The sequence below is a fragment of the Salvelinus fontinalis genome, chromosome 30 (assembly GCF_029448725.1).
Source record: "Salvelinus fontinalis isolate EN_2023a chromosome 30, ASM2944872v1, whole genome shotgun sequence".
NCBI classification, from domain to species: Eukaryota; Metazoa; Chordata; class Actinopteri; order Salmoniformes; family Salmonidae; genus Salvelinus; species Salvelinus fontinalis.
Genome location: NC_074694.1, coordinates 9,303,282 through 9,321,668, shown reverse-complemented (window position 1 = coordinate 9,321,668; position 18,387 = coordinate 9,303,282). Strand labels below are relative to the sequence as shown.

The 18,387-nt window shown below is 43.3% G+C and overlaps 1 protein-coding gene and 1 long non-coding RNA gene across 11 annotated transcripts in view; one reads left to right on the top strand and one right to left on the bottom strand.

Moving 5' to 3' along the window:
• LOC129828606 (calcium-activated potassium channel subunit alpha-1-like) overlaps positions 1-18,387 on the bottom strand; it is a 239,478-nt gene that overhangs the window by 110,499 nt on the left and 110,592 nt on the right. For all 10 annotated transcript variants that reach the window (XR_008755259.1, XM_055889670.1, XM_055889671.1 and 7 more), the window contains exon 3: positions 5,480-5,541. Coding sequence is in view for 9 of the 10 variants with exons in the window: in XM_055889670.1 (XP_055745645.1) it covers positions 5,480-5,541 (62 nt within the window). In the remaining variant the exon portion in view is untranslated. The remainder of the gene's footprint in view (positions 1-5,479; positions 5,542-18,387) is intronic.
• Positions 16,298-17,318, top strand: LOC129828607 (uncharacterized). Its single transcript, XR_008755260.1, has 2 exons — positions 16,298-16,908; positions 17,106-17,318. It is a non-coding gene; the product is annotated as an uncharacterized LOC129828607 (long non-coding RNA).

Here is an 18,387-nt window from a genome sequence, read left to right as displayed (position 1 = left end):
ACTCCGACAGGAAGATATTTCAGCAGAGGACTGGGGTATGATATGCTCTAGAGCTCAGATACAGACAATAACCACCTGCCTGAGACTGTAGCAATACAGTTGGATAATAACAACATATCACCCCTGTTAAGCTCCACAAATTTGACCCTAATATCCCAGACCTATATTTGTATTTATTTATTATTCATATGGACCCCTATTAGCTGCTGCCTAGGGGTCCAGCAAAATGAAGGCAGTTATACGATTCCTGTGTGTTAAACGTAACACGTACTAGGCACCTTGTATCATTCATTGCCTGGAGGAATGTACTGAGATACAAACGTTTTGGAGCTCAGTACTGCTCTATATCTCTGAGATGACCGCTACCCCATTACCACTAATCCCTAAACTATGCCTCCTAAATCTTTACCCAGAGAATATCTCTTTACAGTAGGAGAGAAAATAAAATGGTTGACATCTGTCTATTACAAGCTAGACGTTCAATTGGTCTCCACTGGAAGTATGTCAGTTCCCCCTCATCTCATTGGTTCAAATAATTAACGTCAAGCCTGGCGCTTGAAAAATGTACTTATATACCAAAAAAATAAAAGCCCCAGAATTTCATGATATTTGGGATCTGTTTTTTGAATTTTTGCAAACAGGTGATATTATAGAAGCATTAGAAATCTGCATATTCTCTATATTTTTATGTGAATATTGGCATTATCTGCATTATCTTTATCTGCAACTACATACTATGTATTGATTATTGGAAATGTGAGGACTTAATGTTGGGTTGTTGTCGTTTATGTTTTTGTCTTTGGTTTGGGGGGGGGGGTGAAAAATAAGAAAATAGTATTTCTGTCACTGTTGATTTTCCTATTTGTAGCTAATAAATATATGTGTAAAAAAAATATATATATATATAGCCCTTTGTAACGTGTACACTAATACTCGGGAAGCAAGTACAGGGAGTGAATTTAATAAATAAACTAACATGGAACAAAACAAGAAACACGAGTAGCGTACAGACATGAAACGTATAAACATAATCAATAAAACCTGGGGAAAGAACCAAAGGGAGTGACAGATATAGGGGAGGGAATCAGGAAGGTGATGGAGTCCAGGCGAGTCTCATGAGGCGCAGGTGCGCTTAACGATGGCGGCAGGTGTGCGTAATAATGAATAAACTGGCGACGTCGAGCGCCGGAGTGGAGGAGCGGGAGTAGACGTGACACTCTTTTAATGCAAAACACAGCAAAAAAACGGAAAGGGAGTTCTAGAGCAGGAACTTTGGTCTTTACTGTCTGTTATGCTCTGTTCTACTCTGTTCTGTTCTAATCTGTTTTGCTCTGTTATGTTCTACTCTGTTCTGTTATGCTCTGTTCTGTTCTGTTATGCTCTGTTCTACTCTGTTCTGTTATGCTCTGTTCTGTTCTGTTATGCTCTGTTCTGTTCTGTTATGCTCTGTTCTGTTCTACTCTGTTCTGTTCTGTTATGCTCTGTTCTACTCTGTTCTGTTCTAATCTGTTTTGCTCTGTTATGTTCTACTCTGTTCTGTTATGCTCTGTTCTGTTCTGTTATGCTCTGTTCTACTCTGTTCTGTTATGCTCTGTTCTGTTCTGTTATGCTCTGTTCTGTTCTGTTATGCTCTGTTCTGTTCTACTCTGTTCTGTTCTGTTATGCTCTGTTCTGTTATGCTCTGTTCTGTTCTGTTATGCTCTGTTCTGTTCTGTTATGCTCTGTTCTGTTCTACTCTGTTCTGTTATGCTCTGTTCTGTTCTGTTATGCTCTGTTCTACTCTGTTCTGTTCTGTTATGCTCTGTTCTGTTCTACTCTGTTCTGTTCTGTTCTGTTCTGTTATGCTCTGTTCTGTTCTACTCTGTTCTGTTCTAATCGGTTTTGCTCTGTTATGTTCTGCTCTGTTCTGTTCTGTTATTTTATGTTATGTTCTGTTATGCTCTGTTATGCTCTGTTCTGTTCTACTCTGTTCTGTTCTAATCTGTTTTGCTCTGTTATGTTCTGCTCTGTTCTGTTCTGTTATTTTATGTTATGTTCTGTTATGCTCTGTTATGCTCTGTTCTGTTCTACTCTGTTCTGTTCTGTTGTGCTCTGTTCTGTTCTGTTCTGTTCCGTCTGAGAGCCTCTGATCCTTGCATTATAGAGATTAAGCAATTTCATCTGTGAGTAAAGGATTGTCGGCTGTGAGCTCTCTCTGTCGTTTAAATGTTTTGTAAGCCCGGTTACCTGAAAAGGATTTATCTCTCTAATGAAGAGATGACAGGAAAGGACAGGACAGGAAAGGACAAGACAGGACAGGACAAGACTGGACAAAACGGAGAGACAGGACCGGACATGACAGGACAGAATGGACAGGAAGGACAGGAAGGACAGGAAAGGAGAGGACAAGACAGGACAAAATGGAGGGACAGGACAAGAGACAGGACAGGACATGACAGGACAGAAAGGACAGGAAGGACAGGACAGGAAAGGACATAAAGGACAGGGCAGGACAGAAATGACAGGACAGAAATGACAGGGCAGGACATAAAGGACAGGACAGGACATAAATGACAGGGCAGGGCAGGACATAAAGGACAGGGCAGGGCAGGACATAAAGGAAAGGGCAGGGCAGGACATAAAGGACAGGGCAGGGCAGGACATAAAGGAAAGGGCAGGGCAAGACATAAAGGGCAGGGCAGGACATAAAGGACAGGACAGGACATAAAGGACAGGGCAGGACAGAAATGACAGGGCAGGACATAAAGGACAGCGCATGACATAAAGGACAGGGCAGGACATAAAGGACAGGGCAGGACATAAAGGACAGGGCAGGACATAAAGGACAGGACAGGACAAAAATGACAGGGCAGAACAGAAAGGACAGGGCAGGACATAAAGGACAGGAGGCAGGACATAAAGGACAGGGCAGGACATAAAGGACAGGGAAGGACATAAAGGACAGGACAGGAGATAAAGGACAGGGCAGGACATAAAGGACAGGACAGGACATAAAGGACAGGGAAGGACATAAAGGACAGGACAGGAGATAAAGGACAGGGCAGGACATAAAGGACAGGGCAGGACATAAAGGACAGGGCAGGACATAAAGGACAGGGCAGGACATAAAGGACAGGAGGCAGGACGTGTGCTCCGATGTACATCAACAATCAGGGTTATAACTACAGCGTGTGCTGAGGATGAATGATACAGTACAGTGTACAGGTGTGTGACAGGTCTAGACTCTAGATGAATGATACAGTACAGTGTACAGGTGTGTGACAGGTCTAGATGAATGATACAGTACAGTGTACAGGTGTGTGGCAGGTCTAGACTCTAGATGAATGATACAGTACAGTGTACAGGTGTGTGGCAGGTCTAGACTCTAGATGAATGATACAGTACAGTGTACAGGTGTGTGGCAGGTCTAGACTCTAGATGAATGATACAGTACAGTGTACAGGTGTGTGGCAGGTCTAGACTCTAGATGAATGATACAGTACAGTGTACAGGTGTGTGACAGGTCTAGACTCTAGATGAATGATACAGTACAGTGTACAGGTGTGTGGCAGGTCTAGACTCTAGATGAATGATACAGTACAGTGTACAGGTGTGTGACAGGTCTAGATGAATGATACAGTACAGTGTACAGGTGTGTGACAGGTCTAGATGAATTATACAGTACAGTGTACAGGTGTGTGACAGGTCTAGACTCTAGATGAATGATACAGTACAGTGTACAGGTGTGTGACAGGTCTAGATGAATGATACAGTACAGTGTACAGGTGTGTGACAGGTCTAGATGAATGATACAGTACAGTGTACAGGTGTGTGAAAGGTCTAGACTCTAGATGAATGATACAGTACAGTGTACAGGTGTGTGACAGGTCTAGACTCTAGATGAATGATACAGTACAGTGTACAGGTGTGTGACAGGTCTAGATGAATGATACAGTACAGTGTACAGGTGTGTGACAGGTCTAGATGAATGATACAGTACAGTGTACAGGTGTGTGACAGGTCTAGATGAATGATACAGTACAGTGTACAGGTGTGTGAAAGGTCTAGACTCTAGATGAATGATACAGTACAGTGTACAGGTGTGTGACAGGTCTAGACTCTAGATGAATGATACAGTACAGTGTACAGGTGTGTGACAGGTCTAGATGAATGATACAGTACAGTGTACAGGTGTGTGACAGGTCTAGATGAATGATACAGTACAGTGTACAGGTGTGTGACAGGTCTAGATGAATGATACAGTACAGTGTACAGGTGTGTGACAGGTCTAGACTCTAGATGAATGATACAGTACAGTGTACAGGTGTGTGACAGGTCTAGACTCTAGATGAATGATACAGTACAGTGTACAGGTGTGTGACAGGTCTAGATGAATGATACAGTACAGTGTACAGGTGTGTGACAGGTCTAGACTCTAGATGAATGATACAGTACAGTGTACAGGTGTGTGACAGGTCTAGATGAATGATACAGTACAGTGTACAGGTGTCTGACAGGTCTAGATGAATGATACAGTACAGTGTACAGGTGTGTGACAGGTCTAGACTCTAGATGAATGATACAGTACAGTGTACAGGTGTGTGACAGGTCTAGATGAATGATACAGTACAGTGTACAGGTGTGTGACAGGTCTAGACTCTAGATGAATGACACAGTACAGTGTACAGGTGTGTGGCAGGTCTAGATGAATGATACAGTACAGTGTACAGGTGTGTGACAGGTCTAGACTCTAGATGAATGATACAGTACAGTGTACAGGTGTGTGACAGGTCTAGATGAATGATACAGTACAGTGTACAGGTGTGTGACAGGTCTAGATGAATGATACAGTACAGTGTACAGGTGTGTGACAGGTCTAGACTCTAGATGAATGATACAGTACAGTGTACAGGTGTGTGAAAGGTCTAGACTCTAGATGAATGATACAGTTCAGTGTACAGGTGTGTGAAAGGTCTAGATGAATGATACAGTACAGTGTACAGGTGTGTGAAAGGTCTAGAAGTCTCAGGGTAATATGTAACAATACACACTTCTGTTCCAGTGCATTTTGGCCTATTATTCACAATACCTAAACTAAAGTATATAAATGATTTAGAATTGACAGGAAACCACAACGGCATCACCACCGCCATAACTGCCTGACAGTAAGTACATCCACAGTTACCGTTCTAGTATCGACTTAGCAGGTCATCAAAATATTTAATGTGTGTAAAACAGCATCTTTTTTTTTATTTCAGACCTCATATTACAGCATCTATATGAACCAGGTTACAACCTCATTAGATCACATTACTCCTCGATTCTTTCACCTGATTAGATGTGGATCCCGTTGACAACAAACAAAATAAGAAAGAGAATCTCATTGTTGAGCTGAGTAAAGCTCCGTCACAGTGTAAAAAACTTCTGGTAGATTATCAGAACAACAAGCATCATATAACCTGTCAAGGTATTAGGTCCTAACTGTAAAATGAATACTTACTCAGAGGAATCTATGAAGTATATTACAAGGGCTCCGATGCTGAGGGCAAAGACAAGCACCACCTGAAAAGGAGAGAGAGAGAGAGAGAGAGGAAAAGTTGGTCTCTAAACTTTGCACTATTAAAAAAGAAAGGCCATGTGATGCAGGGTTTCCCAAACTCAGTTCTGCCACCCTGACCCCCCCCCCCACCCCCCCCCCCCCCCCCCCCCCCCCTCTGGATGCACATCTTGGTTTTGCACTAGCACTACACAGCTGATTGAAATAACTAACGCTGGATGATGAGTCAGTCATTTGAATCAGCTGTGTAGCGCTGGGGGATCCTGGTCTAATGCATTCACATGGGAGATGTTATTAAGTAGCACACTGACAGGTAACATTTAGTATAAAGGTCCCAGTAATTAGCCTGTTCTGGGGATATCACATTCACTGAGGTAGATCATATGTTTATTAAGGCCAAGGATAAATAATTCATAACTGGCACTGTCAGAGTATAGGCAGTAGCTACACATCACAGTATAGGTATAGGTAGAGCTATCACAACCCTGAGTCTAGTCACAGAGCTATCACAACCCTGAGTCTAGTCACAGAGCTATCACAACCCTGAGTCTAGTCACAGAGCTATCACAACCCTGAGTCTAGTTACAGAGCTATCACAACCCTGAGTCTAGTCACAGAGCTATCACAACCCTGAGTCTAGTCACAGAGCTATCACAACAACAAACCTGAGTCTAGTCACAGAGCTATCACAACCATGAGTCTAGTCACAGAGCTATCACAACAACACACCTTGAGTCTAGTCACAGAGCTATCACAACAACAAACCTGAGTCTAGTCACAGAGCTATCACAACCCTGAGTCTAGTCACAGAGCTATCACAACAACACACCTTGAGTTTAGTCACAGAGCTATCACAACAACAAACCTGAGTCTAGTCACAGAGCTATCACAACAACAAACCTTGAGTCTAGTCACAGAGCTATCACAACAACAAACCTTGAGTCTAGTCACAGAGCTATCACAACAACAAACCTGAGTCTAGTCACAGAGCTATCACAACCCTGAGTCTAGTCACAGAGCTATCACAACAACAAACCCTGAGCCTAGTCACAGAGCTATCACAACCATGAGTCTAGTCACAGAGCTATCACAACCCTGAGTCTAGTCACAGAGCTATCACAACCCTGAGTCTAGTTACAGAGCTATCACAACCCTGAGTCTAGTCACAGAGCTATCACAACCCTGAGTCTAGTCACAGAGCTATCACAACAACAAACCTGAGTCTAGTCACAGAGCTATCACAACCATGAGTCTAGTCACAGAGCTATCACAACAACACACCTTGAGTCTAGTCACAGAGCTATCACAACAACAAACCTGAGTCTAGTCACAGAGCTATCACAACCCTGAGTCTAGTCACAGAGCTATCACAACAACACACCTTGAGTTTAGTCACAGAGCTATCACAACAACAAACCTGAGTCTAGTCACAGAGCTATCACAACAACAAACCTTGAGTCTAGTCACAGAGCTATCACAACAACAAACCTTGAGTCTAGTCACAGAGCTATCACAACAACAAACCTGAGTCTAGTCACAGAGCTATCACAACCCTGAGTCTAGTCACAGAGCTATCACAACAACAAACCCTGAGCCTAGTCACAGAGCTATCACAACAACAAACCTGAGTCTAGTCACAGAGCTATCACAAACCTGAGTCTAGTCACAGAGCTATCACAACCCTGAGTCTAGTCACAGAGCTATCACAACAACAAACCTGAGTCTAGTCACAGAGCTATCACAACCCTGAGTCTAGTCACAGAGCTATCACAACAACACACCTTGAGTCTAGTCACAGAGCTATCACAACAACAAACCTTGAGTCTAGTCACAGAGCTATCACAACAACAAACCTTGAGTCTAGTCACAGAGCTATCACAACCCTGAGTCTAGTCACAGAGCTATCACAACAACAAACCTGAGTCTAGTCACAGAGCTATCACAACCCTGAGTCTAGTCACAGAGCTATCACAACAACAAACCCTGAGCCTAGTCACAGAGCTATCACAACAACAAACCTGAGTCTAGTCACAGAGCTATCACAACAACAAACCTTGAGTCTAGTCACAGAGCTATCACAACAACACACCTTGAGTCTAGTCACAGAGCTATCACAACAACAAAACAAGGTCATTGACAGTGACACCCTCTCTCTCTCTCTCTCTCTGTGTCTGTCTGTCTAATATGGGAGGCCTTCTGACTAGAAAATAGAACATGCAGTCTATCTATAGCCTGGTCCCAAATGTTTGTGCTGTGTAGCCAACTTTTATGGTTGATTTTATGGCTAATGTATGGCATTAATGACCATGGGAACACCAGGCTAATCTAGCTATACACTGTGTGGGAACAGATTGGGAGGGACTATAGGTTAATTAACACATGCAGATCCAGTGTTGTTAGATAACATTAGTTGTGAAGTGACAACCCTGACACCATAGCTGTATTGTCTAAAACTTAGTGGCCTGGGGTATCCAGGCTAAACTTAGTGGCCTGGGGGAACCAGGCTAAACTTAGTGGCCTGGGGGAACCAGGCTAAACTTAGTGGCCTGGGGGAAACAGGCTAAACTTAGTGGCCTGGGGTAACCAGGCTAAACTTAGTGGCCTGGGGTAACCAGGCTAAATGTAATCAGTCTGTTTGTGCATCCCAAAAGGCACCCTATTCCCTTTACTGCATACTTTTGACCACACTTCAGTGCTCTATATAGGATACCATTAGGGATGCAGCCTGTGAGTGGCCTTGGGTAAACTGACTGAGCAAGCAGTTAACTGTAGTTAAATAAGGCCAAGAATTAGATATCATTTTAGGGCACTCTCTACTTTATTAGGTAGTCCGTTGGCAGGACAACAGGGAAGAAGGAAATCAACTTGAGACTGCAGCTTCTATCGTTAAATTTTTTTTAAATATCCCCCCCTAAAGTATGAAAAACTCCACACAACATCAAACGTTATTAAAAAGCCCATTAGGGACAATTATAGTCGTCTTTCTTCTTCTTCTTCTAAAGAGAAAAGGAGTAGTGCAGTCCCACAGTTTATTAGATAGGAGGAGAGGTGTGGTGGAATGCCAGTGGGTTGGATTCTAACCCACGCTCACACAGGACAGGTACTGTATTCTGAAGGCAGCAGCTTTTAGTTCACCAGTCCACAATACTAAGAATATTATAATTGTTACAAAATGAACGGCCCAAATCCCTCAAAATTGGAACCCCCAGTACATGTAATGTGGTCCGGCCAGTACTGTAATCCTGAGAAGCACAGATGAGAATATAATCAGAGGTTAACTCCTCTCACAGAGGCAGGATCCACACCTGGGTTCAAAAAATATTCACGAGGTCTTCAAACGCTTTTGAGCTTTTACTTAAAGTAGAACTGGCAGCGTTTTAACGACTTTGCAGATATAAAACAAACAATCATATAAGTAAATAAATATCATATTCTCAGTTTATGCTACAAAAACTTTAACTTTAGGTTTAAAAAATAGGTTATATCTGACAAACAATGATATGACGTAGAGTAAGGTAGTGTTGTCAGAATAGATGGAAGCAGTTCATAAATGCATGATGAATATAATTCACCAATACAGTCCTTGGTAGTCTAAAACATATTGCTACCAGGTTGTAAATCACAGCCGGTACATTGTTTGCTGCCTCCATTCGAGATGCACTGTTTCAGTTTCAACGACTCAATATTGTGGACAAAAACAGAAGAAAGTAAGGCTGGGAATGTGAAATACAAAATCAAACTATCAAAGGCAATGATCACAAGTCAATCATAACGTGGCTAATATGCTAGCATATTTATTTATGTGACATGCTAAAAACACTGAGCCTAACGTTAGCTAGATAGCTAGCTGCTAGGAGGATGTCATGCCATTGGAGTGGGTGAATGACTGACATTTCCCCTCATATTGTTTTTCAGTGGCTCAACACAGCTAGAGATGCAGGTGTCATTTGGTTAGCTAGCAAGAACTTGAGCGACTGTTATCCAGTTGGCAAATCCTTAGCGTTCGCAAAATCACATTCGCTATCTACTCCGATATCAGCTCACTCTCGTCACAGTGCCATAGAACACTAATAACTGAACACCTGCTGAATGTATATATTGTTTTTTTTAACCTGTTTACCTGACAACACGACTGAACAGTGGTCCAGGTGTGACAAAACTAGGGCCTGTAGGACCTGCCTTGTTGATAGTGTTGTTAAGAAGGCAGAGCAGTGCTTTATTATGGACAGACGTCTCCCCAACTTAGCTACTGTTGTATCAACATGTTTTGACAATGACAGTTTACAATCCAGGGTTACTCAAAGCAGTTTAGTCACCTCAATTTGCTCAATTTCCACATTATTTATTACAAGATTTAGTTGAGGTTTAGGGTTTAGTGACGATTTGTCCTAAAATACAATGCTTTAAGATTTAGAAATATTTAGGACCAACTTATTCCATGCCACCCATTCTGAAACTAACTGCAACTCTTTGTTAAGTGTTGCAGTCATTTCAGTCGCTGTAGTACAGTAGCTGACATGTACAGTATAGTGTTGAGTCACCCACATACATAGAAACACTGGCTTTGCTCAAATTACCTAATTCTACCTGGATTATGTTGGAGAGGCTTCCAACAAAGAACACCCTATCTCTCTGTATCTCTCTCTGTATCTCTCTCTGTATCTCTCTGTATCTCTCTCTCTCTCTCTCTCTCTCTCCCTCTCTCTCTCTCTCTCTCTCTCTGTATCTCTCTCTTTGTCTCTCTCCCTCTCTCTCTCCCTCTCTCTCTGTATCTCTCCCTGTATCTCTCTCTCTCTCTCTGTATCTCTCTCTGTATCTCTCTCTCTCTGTATCTCTCTGTATCTCTATCTGTATCTCTCTCTGTATCTCTATGTATCTCTCTCTCTCCCTCTCTCTGTATCTCTCTCTGTATCTCTCTCTCTCCCTCTCTCTGTATCTCTCTCTCTCTGTATCTCTCTCTCTGTATCTCTCTGTATCTCTCTCTGTAGCTCTCTCTGTATCTCTCTCCCTCTCTCTGTAGCTCTCTCTCTCTCTCTGTATCTTTCTCTGTATCTCTCTCTCGCTCTGTATCTCTCTCTCTCCCTCTCTGTATCTCTCTCTCTGTTTCTCTCTCTGTATACCTCTCTCTCTCTCTTTCTCTGTATCTCTCTCTCTCTATGTATCTCTCTCTGTATCTCTCTCTCTGTATCTGTATCTCTCTCTCTCCCTCTATCTGTATCTCTCTCTCTGTTTCTCTCTGTATATCTCTCTGTATATATCTCTCTCTCTGTATCTCTCTCTGTGTATCTCTCTCTGTGTATCTCTCTCTCTCTGTATCTCTCTCTCTCTGTATCTCTCTCTCTCTGTATCACTCTCTGCATATCTCTCTCTGTGTATCTCTCTGTATCTCTCTCTCTCTCTGTATATCTCTCTCTGTATATCACTCTCTGTATCTCTCTCTGTATCTCTCTCTGTATCTCTCTCTCTCTGTGTATCTCTCTCTCTGTATATCTCTCTCTGTATATCGCTCTCTGTATATCGCTCTCTGTATCTCTCTCTGTATCTCTCTCTCTGTATCTCTCTCTGTGTATCTCTCTCTGTGTATCTCTCTGTATCTCTCTCTGTGTATCTCTCTCTGTGTATCTCTCTGTATCTCTCTCTCTCTCTCTGTGTATATCTCTCTTTGTATCTCTCTATATCTCGCTGTATATATAGCTCTCTCTGTATCTCTCTCGGATCTCTATCTTTTTACATCTCTGTTTGGAAGATGTCTGGAAAAGTCCCATACAGATCATGTACATGAAAATACAATGGGTTTTCAGAAACAGGAACCTGAAGGATGTGGTCCTGTAAGCTAAACAAGCTAAACACCTTCTTCGACCCGTTTTGAAGATAACACAGTGCCACCGACGCAGCCCAAGGACTGAGGGCTCTCGTTCTCCTTGGCCGACGTGAGTAAAACATTTAAGCATATTAATCCTCGCAAGACTGCCGGCCCAGACGGCATCCCTAGCCCCGTCCTCAGAACATGCGCAGACCGGCTGGCGGGAGTGTTTACGGGCATATTCAATCCCTCCCTATCCTAGCCTGCAGTCCCCACTTCCTTCAAGATGTCCACCATTGTTCCTGTACGCAAGAAAACAAAGGTAACTGAACTAAATGACTAAAGCCCCATAGCACTCACTTCTGTCATCATGAAGTGCTTTGAGAGGCTAGTTAAGGATCATATCACCTCTACCTTACCCAACACCCTAGACCCACTTCAATTTGCTTACAGCCCCAATAGTCACAGACGATGCAATCGCCATCGTACTGCACACTCCCATATCCCATCTGGAGAAGAGGAATGCCTATGTAAGAACGCTGTTCATTGACTATAGCTCAGCATTCAACACCATAGTACCCTCCAAGCTCATCATTAAGCTCGGGGCCCTGGGTCTGAACCCCGTGCAACTGGGTCTTGGACTTCCTGACGGGCCGCCCCCCAGGTGGTGAAGGTAGGAAGCAACATCTCCACTTTGCTGATCCTCAACATAGGGGCCCCACAAGGGTGCGTGCTCAGCCCCCTCCTGTACTCCAAGTTCACCCATGACTGTGTGGCCATGCACGCCTCCAACTCAGTCATCAAGTTTGCAGACGACACAACATTAGTAGGCCTGATTGCCAACAAATACGTGACAGCCTACAGGGAGGAGGTGAGGCCCCTGGCAGAGTGGGGCCAGGAAAATAACCTCTCTCTCAACGTCAACAAAACAAAGGAACTGATCATTCACTTCAGGAAACAGCAGAGGGAGCAAGCCCCCATCCACATTGACGGGACCGCAATGGAGAAGGTGGAAAGCTTCAAGTTCCTTGGCGTACACATCACTGACAATCTGAAATGATCCAACCACACAGACAGTGTGGTGAAGAAGGCGCAACAGCACCTCTTCAACTTCAGGATGCTGAAGAAATTTGTCTTGACCTCTAAGAGCCTCAGAAACTTTTACAGATGCACAATTGAGAGCATCCTGTCGGGTTATATCACCGCCTGATACGGCAAGTGCACCACCCGCAACCGCAGGGCTCTCCAGAGGGTGCCTGGCCTCCAGGACAACTACAGCACCCGATGTCACAGGAAGGTCAAAAAGATAATCAATGACATCAACTTGTCACGCCTACTCCCGCTCCTCCTCTCTGGTGCTCGTTGTTGCCAGTATACTCATCATTTCACAAGCCTCAGCTGGCTCGACAGGTTCTCAAGCCTCCGTTGGCTCGTCAGTCTTTCATGCCTCATCAGATTCCCATGCCTCAGCTGGTACGACTGGTTCCCGCGCTTCAGTTGACTCCACAGGTTCCCATTCCTCAGCTGGCTCTACAGGTTCCCGCGTTCCTTAGCAGAAACAATCGGCCTGGTACTAGGGACCTTCCCTCACACCTGCCACCATCGTTAGGCGCACCTGCACTTCATGAGACTCACCTGGACTCCATCACCTTCCTGATTACCTCCCCTATATCTGTCATTCCCTTTCGTTCTTTCCTCAGGCGTTATTGATTATGATTCTGTGTTTTCATGTCTGTACGCTACTCGTGTTTCTTGTTTTGTTCCATGTTCGTTTATTAATTAAATTCACTGCCTGTACTTTCTTCCCGATTATTAGCGTACATGTTACACAATGACCCGAAGGCGAGGTCAGTACAGGTGCAACAAATCTGGTACAGAGAGATTGAAAAACAGCTTCTATCTCAAGGCCATCAGACTGTTAAATAGCCATAACTAGCTGGCTACCACCCGGCTACTCAACCCTGCACCTTAGAGGCTGCTGCCCTATATTCATAGACATGGAATCACTGGTCACTTTAATAATGGAACACTAGTCACTTGACTAATGTTTACATACTGATTTACTCATCTCATATGTATATACTGTATTCTATTCTACTGTATTTAGTCAATGCCACTCTGACATTGCTCATCCTAATATTTCTATATTTCTTAATTCCATTCTTTAACTTTGAGATTTGTGTATTTTTGTGAATTGTTAGATATTACTGCACTGTTGGAGCTAGGAACACAAGCATTTGGAAACACCCGCAATAACATCTGCTAAATATGTGTATGTAACCAATAACATTTAATTTGATTTAAATTATGTTGTATGTTAATGAGAAATGACAGATAGATAATCAAAAATCAGTGTCATAATATTCTATAGTTCATCCACTGTATAACTAAGGCGTGTAACTAAAGTAGAATCCTACAGTATGAACGGATAGAAAAAACATTCTTCCCTGACTGCTTGACCCTCAGCTGTATCCTTCCCTAGACCATTCTCTCATTCTGGTCCTTCCCTGACTGCTTGACCATCAGATGTATCCTTCCCTAGACCATTCTCTCATTCTGGTCCTTCCCTGACTGCTTGACCCTCAGCTGTATCCTTCCCTAGACCATTCTCTCATTCTGGTCCTTCCCTGACTGCTTGACCATCAGATGTATCCTTCCCTAGACCATTCTCTCATTCTGGTCCTTCCCTGACTGCTTGACCCTCAGATGTATCCTTCCCTAGACCATTCTCTCATTCTGGTCCTTCCCTGACTGCTTGACCCTCAGATGTATCCTTCCCTAGACCATTATCTCATTCTGGTAGAATGAAGTAGAATCCTACAGTATGAACGGATAGAAAAAACATTCTTCCCTGACTTCTTGACCCTCAGGGAGAGTACTCCCACACTGACATCACATCACGGAGTGACAAAAATCACAAACATATTGAACTCCTCCTACAGTACAATAGTAGTATCAGCACTCAACACTGACACCACAACTACTACAGGGAACTAGCCTGTAGCCCTCAGTCACTAAACATGCCTACTACAGGGAACTAGCCTGTAGCACTCAGTCACTAAACATGCCTACTACAGGGAACTAGCCTGTAGCACTCAGTCACTAAACATGCCTACTACAGGTAACTAGCCTGTAGCCCTCAGTCACTAAACATGCCTACTACAGGGAACTAGCCTGTAGCCATCAGTCACTAAACATGCCTACTACAGGGAACTAGCCTGTAGCCATCAGTCACTAAACATGCCTACTACAGGGAACTAGCCTGTAGCCCTCAGTCACTAAACATGCCTACTACAGGGAACTAGCCTGTAGCCCTCAGTCACTAAACATGCCTACTACAGGGAACTAGCCTGTAGCCCTCAGTCACTAAACATGCCTACTACAGGGAACTAGCCTGTAGCCCTCAGTCACTAAACATGCCTACTACAGGGAACTAGCCTGTAGCCCTCAGTCACTAAACATGCCTACTACAGGGAACTAGCCTGTAGCCATCAGTCACTAAACATGCCTACTACAGGGAACTAGCCTGTAGCCCTCAGTCACTAAACATGCCTACTACAGGGAACTAGCCTGTAGCCCTCAGTCACTAAACATGCCTACTACAGGGAACTAGCCTGTAGCCCTCAGTCACTAAACATGCCTACTACAGGTAACTAGCCTGTAGCCCTCAGTCACTAAACATGCCTACTACAGGGAACTAGCCTGTAGCCCTCAGTCACTAAACATGCCTACTACAGGGAACTAGCCTGTAGCCCTCAGTCACTAAACATGCCTACTACAGGTAACTAGCCTGTAGCCCTCAGTCACTAAACATGCCTACTACAGGTAACTAGCCTGTAGCCATCAGTCACTAAACATGCCTACTACAGGGAACTAGCCTGTAGCTCCAAGTCACTAAACATGCCTACTACAGGGAACTAGCCTGTAGCCCTCAGTCACTAAACATGCCTACTACAGGGAACTAGCCTGTAGCCATCAGTCACTAAACATGCCTACTACAGGTAACTAGCCTGTAGCCATCAGTCACTAAACATGCCTACTACAGGGAACTAGCCTGTAGCTCCAAGTCACTAAACATGCCTACTACAGGGAACTAGCCTGTAGCCATCAGTCACTAAACATGCCTACTACAGGTAACTAGCCTGTAGCCATCAGTCACTAAACATGCCTACTACAGGGAACTAGCCTGTAGCCCTCAGTCACTAAACATGCCTACTACAGGTAACTAGCCTGTAGCCCTCAGTCACTAAACATGCCTACTACAGGGAACTAGCCTGTAGCCTTCAGTCACTAAACATGCCTACTACAGGGAACTAGCCTGTAGCCCTCAGTCACTAAACATGCCTACTACAGGTAACTAGCCTGTAGCCCTCAGTCACTAAACATGCCTACTACAGGTAACTAGCCTGTAGCCATCAGTCACTAAACATGCCTACTACAGGGAACTAGCCTGTAGCCCTCAGTCACTAAACATGCCTACTACAGGGAACTAGCCTGTAGCCCTCAGTCACTAAACATGCCTACTACAGGGAACTAGCCTGTAGCCCTCAGTCACTAAACATGCCTACTACAGGGAACTAGCCTGTAGCCCTCAGTCACTAAACATGCCTACTACAGGGAACTAGCCTGTAGCTCCAAGTCACTAAACAGGGAGAAAACACTTGTATATTGCTGTCTGATTCTGTGAGCAGTGTTCTTTCCTTTGCACTGGTTTAAAACACATGCAAAAAATTGAGCCACAATCTCATTTATAAATGGACACGTAGGTTCTCATTCCGGAATTAAACCCCTAGGGTAGGTTTCACATGCACATTTCGGAATAACGCTTTACCTATCATAATGCTTTTTGCTTTCCTCAATAGGGCCCCTGAGATCTCCTCCTGCAACTACCAATCAGAAACAGGCACACGCACGCACGCACGCACGCACGCACACACGCACACACACACACACACACACACACACACACACACACACACACACGTAGCCTCTGGGTCTGTGATAGAACTGGTTAATGCAGAAAGACCAATGATATTACTTTCATAACACAGTTCCTGGTTTCGTCAACCAATGCCAACCAATCAAAGTCTCACAGCAAGGTATATGTATGGATGAAGCCACAGGGGCAGTATCATTTAGAAAAATGGCTGGATTTGTCAGGGACATGTATGAAGGTATCATTTAGAAAAATGGCTGGATTTGTCAGGGACATGTATGAAGGAGTAGATTTTACTTTAGTAGATCAAATGGAGAAGAGAAAGAAAGCATCATTCCTGAAAAAACACAGAATAATAGAATTAAGTGAAAATAGTGATGTTCTCTTCAAGATAGTTAGACAAGGCAGCTTGCATGTACTGATATGCAGACCGAGAAACAGTCCTGAAATGATAACACGCATTTACAACAGGCTGTCAAGAACACATATGTCTGTACAGCTGACATCCACAATGGCATCGAAAAAGAAGAGAGTGGAGACATTAACAATTTGTGGACCGGAAGAAGAATTAACATCCTTCTGTGAAGATTTCCCTAAACTGTTAATAAGACCTATGGGAAAAGGAGCTGCCAGGTAAAATCCTCTGTCCTTTGAGTTTATGTTTGACTTGTTGGATTTTTACATTCCAAGACTAATGTGACATTATAATGGGTTGGCTTGATAGATGTTATAATATGTTAGTAGGTTAGTAAGAAACTCGGTGTCATGTCACTCCTCAAAGTTAAGTGGTTATTATATTCATTGCTCTCTGTTTCCTCTCCATTTTACAGACCTGAGGAATAGGATCCTGAAAACGAACACGTAGAGAAGACACCAAGAAGATGTCATAATACAACATGGATTCTCCTCTCATCTGATTTGAAAAATAATTCTACTCACTTTTTCTGTGTCAAAGCCATCTGCCTGTCTTAGAAAAACAATCCAAATGTGCACCGCTGTTTCTAATGAGCATGTCATAATAAATCATATTTGATTGAGACAAATGTGTGATGATGATTTTTCATATCAGACAGTGTGGAAGAAATTATTTAATGACCTACTATGTTGTTTTACTTGGACAATTGTCCCTTGTTATATGTTAGTATTTTGCTGATACAGGCGTGTCATGTGACTTAGTCATAAGTCTGGGCGTACAGATAAGAGCCATTTGGGGTGTGACTGCAGTGTATGACATCCTGTTTTCATTACTGGGTTGTGACAAGGTAGGGGTGGTATACAGAAGACAGCCCTATTTGGTAAAAGATCAAGTCCATATTATGGCAAGAACAGCTCAAAAAAGCAAAGAGAAACGACAGTCCATCATTACTTTAAGACATGAAGGTCCATCTGGAAAATTTCAAGAAGTACAGTCGCAAAAACCATCAAGCGCTATAATGAAACTGGCTCTCATGAGGACCACCACAAAAAGGAAGACCCAGAGTTACCTCTGCTGCAGAGTGTAAGTTCATTAGAGTTAACTGCACCTCAGATTCCAGCCCAAATAAATGCATCACAGAGTTCAAGTAACAGACACGTCTCAACATCAACTGTTCAGAGGAGACTGCGTGAATCAGGCCTCCATGGTCGAATTGCTGCAAATAAACCACTATTAAAGGACACCAATAAGAAGAAGAGACTTACTTGGGTCAAGAAGAAACACGAGCAATGGACATTAGACTTATCACACAAGTCAGAGTTATACTTAAACTAAATATTTATTAACTTATTAATAAGGAAAGCATGTCACACCACACACACACAAGTGAATGATGTAAATGCTCTGCAATAACGATGGCTGGTTGACAAACCACCCTTAGATGATTCGTTGAGAGCCCCGACACAAAGAATACAAATCTATTTTATAGCAAAGATACACGACAAACAACAGATGTACGGAATGGGTCACAAGGTAAGGATTTGTATGAATAAAGACAGAATCTGCTGTAAAGACTGTTCTCATTGTGTGGAAAGGCTCCCCTCCTCATTATCCATACCCGAGCCATCTCCACCCTGGTACCTCCCAGTACACAAACACCAACTCATCCTATGGAATGCGGTCTTTAGGTTTTATCA